The 5,507-nt window shown below is 46.8% G+C and overlaps 1 protein-coding gene across 1 annotated transcript in view; it reads left to right on the top strand.

Moving 5' to 3' along the window:
• The window catches only part of POPDC2 (popeye domain containing 2), a 10,288-nt gene extending 7,779 nt beyond the window's left edge, over positions 1-2,509 (top strand). Inside the window, exon 4 of the mRNA XM_010183784.1 lies at positions 2,424-2,509. Within this exon, the coding sequence (XP_010182086.1) occupies positions 2,424-2,509 (86 nt within the window). The remainder of the gene's footprint in view (positions 1-2,423) is intronic.
• The last annotated feature ends 2,998 nt before the right edge of the window (positions 2,510-5,507 follow it).

The raw sequence follows: 5,507 nt of genomic DNA, 5'->3' as shown, positions 1-5,507 counted from the left end.
TGCGGCCCCAGAAAAGTGCTTCCCTCCTGCCACTCCATAATAGCTGCTTTCTGGCATCCAGCTGCCAGGCACCAAGCCTGAGACAGAGATTTCTGTCCTAGAAGTGACCACTGTGTTGTCCCCCAGTTGGGTCTGCATGGCAGTGAGGAAGCTGCAGGGCTGGTCTGCAGCTGGGCAGACCGTCTTCCAGTGGGCACCCTTGAACAGGGTACACCATCGCACCCTGGTCTTCCCTGCACTACTTCCCTTCCCTACTTCTGGGCTACAAATGCTTGGGCTCACTGGCAGGGTGCATGATGCAGACCACAGTGAATCCTGGCAGGAGCCTTGACAAGCCTGCAGTAATCTTCCCTACCTTGCAGTGCTTGTGCGCAGGCCTCATCGCTGTGATGGCAGGGAGACTGTCCCTCCTAAGTGCTCTAAGTGCAAAGGCTCCCTGGTGCCAGACAGCACTTGCTATTTACAGCAGCAAGTCTGGTGGTAGAGGCCTTTTCTGTTGTTTCATCCAGTTGCTGTTTTGTTGTTTGCTGAACGTGAAGTCCCTGGTTTTGCTGGCAGACTGCTGGAGATAGGAATTCACAGCTTTTTTTTAGTCCCTACTTGGAGAGGATGGAGCACTGAATCATTTATTAGACAGCCTTCCTCCTAACTTTCAGGAATGTCTGTTTAATAGATACAATCAAAAATGAATGCAGTTAGTGTTGTAAACGTGGTGATGTCACATTATCTATGCTTTGCTTGTATTTTGTCTTCTCAGCAGAAGGATATCAATTCTCCGGTCATTGGCAAAATTCTCCTGGTTGAGCAAGCTCAATAAAATTGGAATTTCAAATTCAGTCCTACAGGGAAGGAGGCAAGGAACACTGTAGCTTTTTTTTAATCATTTCCACCTGTTTTTGGTAATGAGCCAATACTGTGAACACATACGCAAGAGGTGTGTGTTGGGGAAAGCTTGTGCTACACAGCACAAAGCTGTTCTTTTTTTGAAATAATTCTTTTAAAACATATTGAAAGCTTTGCAGATCTTACGCATGAGGCAGTACCAAGGTGTGCTGACATTTGTGATACCTGCTGATACCTGTGATAAAAGCCCCAATGTTTCAGAGGCTGGTACCAGATGGGAGAGGAGGATGATCTTCCTTGTCTGCTAGCCTGCAGACAATGGCCAAGTGTGGTATTTTAATGTCTAAGGTACTCAGACAAGGAAACACAAACTGTGATTATTGTGTCCATAACAGTGGAACAAGCACTTCCTTGTTACTCCGCTCACCACTTGGGTATCCTAATCACATCACACCCCACCAGCACTACAGCTTAGAATTGGTGAAAATACCCGTAGTAAACAGGGATATTCTCTGCAGTTGTCATAGTTTAAAGTGAGCGATAGCTGCGATCCTAGAGGTCAAAACTCCCCTGGGGCTTTCCCCAGGTCTGTGCTCTCATCTCCTTCCCCTGCAACTTCAAACCTTCCAGCTCTCTAAATTCCCCATGCTGGAGTGCTTCTATGGATCATATTCCTTTAAATTTTCTGTCACTGCAACAGTTGCCTTGCTATGCCACAGTGCAGAAGGCAGTTCTTGAATGTCCAAAGTGCTGTGAAGATCGTGCAGAACAAAATATTCCTGGGACATATATTGGTCTACTATTCTTATCATCTAGTTCCTTGAGTTTCTAGTGTGCTTACAAGCAAGACAATGATATCCTACTGATGAGTGCATTCTTTCTCTGAGAGGGAGAGATACTTTAGTAACTTACAGGCTGCCTGTTTAAAAGAGGCAGGTTCAAAAGTTCTGTTCAAAACTTGCTTTAACACTGTACTGCTTTACAGCTTAGTGCTCCATAGCAAACTAAGCTTTATTCCTTGCATGAAAATTCAGACAACAAAAAGCCACCTGCTTTTTCCCCCTTTCATATCACATTTGCTCTAGTTCATTGCTATCAAGTGCCTGCAATATGAGAAGCTGCTGCTACATATTTTTGTACAGTTTCATCTTGGGGCTGGCGTTCTATTTGGTAAGTGAGGTGGATGGATAGGTGGATGTTTGATGGCCTGTAGCTTGGTATCTAAATTAGTTGGATTTTTATTTTTTTTAATATTTGCTTTGAGAGCAAAATGAAAGGAGCTGTGGGCTTTGTTTCACCGATGTCACAGAAGGTGCTTTGAAAGGGCTTGGTTTTGCTGTCTCAGGATGGGTGGGTAACCTTGTTTTCTGTTTTATCATATGTTGAAGAAATACATAATTTTGCATGCTAATAGGAGGAGTGGGGAGAAGGACAGGTAAGCATGGGGTCCATGAAGTTTCTATCTTGGAAAAGTTTGCAAGAATTTTTCCTGTTATAATAATGGTGCTTTCTTTCTCTCTCTCTCTCTCTCTCTCCCCCCCCCTCATTTTTTTACTCCCTCCACTGCTTTCCTTCTGCAGCCTCTGGAAACCATCTCTGGAGTTGCCCCAACCCTCTCTGCAAAGGACGAGCCCCTCTGGCTCCCACTCAGACCCCTGAACTCTAGGGAACAACAGGCTGTTTTGATCCTGAAGCCCCTCCAAGGAAGCGAATGCTCACACAGGTTTCTGACCAGAGACACACTCTTTAGCAAGCACTGAGACGTCTGCCTGCAGACACGTACACTCAGGAGCACGTGAAGCACATGCGTGAGACTGCAGTGTAACACTCCAGCACCTCCCACCCCATGGTTGTTCACCAGAGCTGCCTGCCCCAGTGTGCTTCCCCAGTTTGTTTTCTAGTCCTGCCTCTCTGAGGTGTGTTGGCAGCTCCAATAGCAAGGTACACCGATATCGCTGCAAGCGGTATCAGCCTGCTTGTAGAATCTGTGTTCCCTTTGGTTTAATGATTCCCATTAAAGTCAGAGATAAAACTACTGTTGTTTGCGGATTTGGAGAGGGGGATAACACTGTTTGAAAGACTTATGGTGATCTCAAGGCATAAGGTAGGGGAAAGGACAGGGGAAATGGGCTGTCTGATGGCTTTGGTAATGGACTTGTAATGAAGAGCATGATATGGACATGTGATATCATGCACCTTACCGAGCATCCACTGTAGTAAGATCAAGAATTCCTTTTTCAGGGGTTGGGATTTATCATTTATGACAAACATCACTTCTGAAAGAGGTTACTGACTTCTGGTGAGAAGTTTATTGAGTCGATTCATTTAGAATAAGAAAGGGGAGGAATTGGGACTCAGGGCAGGTATAGGCAAGAAGCAGACCCTGAACCTTTTTTTTGTACTCAATGGGGAATGATCTCAGGTTCATCACACATTGAGTGCGGAAATGAGTGAGTACAAAACATCCATGGGGAGAGCAGCGACTGGTAGGAAGAAGTGCAATATCTTGGATGAAAATAGTGTGGAGATGGAAGGCATTTTCCAAGTTCAGCAGCAACAGGCTTTGGCTGACGAGCTTCCCCAGGCGTTTCCTGTCAGGGAATCAGAGATGGCACTACTGGTGGAGGAATCCTCTGTCCCACAGAGCCTGGTGCAACCAAGCTGAGTGGTAAGGGCAGGAGCCTCTCCAGGGCAGATATCCAGGGAAGGAGAGAGGAGCATCATTCCCTCCATCAGCAGGCAGAGGGCAGGGCGTTCTTCAGTGCCTCTTGGCACAGACACGCAGGGGCATGGCCATTCTGTGCGTGGGACTGGCTTTGTGTCCGCTGCGGGCTGGTGAGGGCAGCCCTACCTGCAGTGTGCTGCTCACACAGGGCTGTGGCCCAGAGACCAGTCTGGTGTGTCTCGCAAGTTTTGGCTGGGAGAGATCTGTGCCTTCAGGACCTGGCACCATTGCTGAGGTGTGGAGAGGCCTCTAAAGTGGTGAGTATTGGGATCCATGGCATATGCTGCTCCTTGTGATGCTTGCCTTTGCTGTTACCCCAGGGCAGGAGAACGGAGCCGCCCCAGGCTGGGGGATCATCCTGCTGATGGTTAACACCATGCTCTGTTGCTGCGTTCCTGCTTCAGCCTGATCTCATAGTCTTCCCCGCTAGGAAAGGTCTCCAGCAAATGAACATGAGATCTGCTGGGGTCCCTTCTGCAAAGGAACTGAAATGCCCAATGAAATTGTATCCATCTGTCGTGGATACACTTTATACACTTCCCTGAAGCAGTGGACTGCATTGGGCTGAATTACACACTGTCCTTCACAGGTGCCTGCTAACACCCCAGTCTTCAACAGGAAGCTCCCTGGAAAAACTCTTCAGTCATGGCACCAGCTAACCTGGATGTCTGTCAGGTTGTCAGAGGCCAGCTCTAACCCTCTCCTGAGCGTGTGCTGGAGATGGGGTTTGTTAGCTGGCTTTCCAAACAGCCATGTGGCAGGGCCCAAAAACTTGGACGTAAGCTGAAAGCAGGAGCTAACTCTGCAGTGACACTGCCTAGTGGAGCAGTAGTGACAGCTCATGTCAAATGACTGAGGCTTCTTCACAGCAGAAAAGCCTTTAGCGTGTCCCTCTCTCCTGAGCGTGGTGTTCCTGGTGTGCTTCTCTATCACCCAGTGAAGCCAGTCCAGGGAACCAGAAAAGGTGGTCTACAGAAGATGTTGTTTGTGGGCAGAAGTGATATAAGGATTTCTCCTCTTTAATTTCTATATGCATCAAGGTGGTGGAAAAGGTGTGGATGTGTAAGGGCTGTTTCTATGTACATGTCTCTCATATTGTAATGTTTCACCAATCTTTCTAAATCTCAGCTACTTTTCCAGGACTGAAAGGCTGTGCTGAGTTCCTGGGACTAATTTGTGTTAGGTGGCCCTGTAACTATGATGGTCCATTCTCCTCCTATTACCTTCTCTTCTGGGGAGTTGTTCAAAGCAGTGCAAAACTGGGTGCAAGAGCACTGTTGTGCTCCTGGTGTCTGTTTCACTTCATGTGAGCTTCAAAGAGAACAAGCCAACAGCCAGAAGAGCTGCTCCAGGCCTGTCACAGTAAGGAGATTTAATCTGATTATTTAGCAGGAGCACTAACATGAGATCAATAGGGTCTCATTCTGAAAGTGTCTTGTAGATAGGACTAGTGAGTTTCCCATTGGAGTGCTGGCTAAGAATGACTACTTCCTGTGCCAAACCTGAACCACACAGTTTCCCCTTGATGAGAAAAAACAGTACTTCTCACTGTTAATTGGAAGTTCTCAGGACACTTTAATATAAAACACAAATGAATCATCACAATACTCCTGTTGTAGGAATAGTGATATTATCTTCTTTCATATAGAGCTGAACCTTGAGATTAAATCACTTGCCCATCTCACTTTCAGATCTGGGTACAGAAACTGTAAGGCAAAAGTTCCAATCCAGTCTTTTAACCGAGAGGTCTTGCTGTAATGGATCGAACTTGTACTCACCAATATGCTGCACACTTCTTTTCCTTGACATCCTGTCCCTAATGCAGGAAGTAAAACACCCATCCAGTGTTAGGTGAAAGTATCATCTGTGAGCAGTGAGCAGAAACAGGTTCAGGGCTCCGTTCCGGATTTGGGTCAGCTTGCATGCTCCAAAGGCAGTG

The sequence above is a fragment of the Mesitornis unicolor genome, unplaced genomic scaffold, assembly GCF_000695765.1.
Source record: "Mesitornis unicolor isolate BGI_N332 unplaced genomic scaffold, ASM69576v1 scaffold25154, whole genome shotgun sequence".
Classification (NCBI taxonomy): Eukaryota; Metazoa; Chordata; class Aves; order Mesitornithiformes; family Mesitornithidae; genus Mesitornis; species Mesitornis unicolor.
Note: the sequence above shows the minus strand (reverse complement) of the source record. Positions and strands in the feature narration are given on the sequence as shown.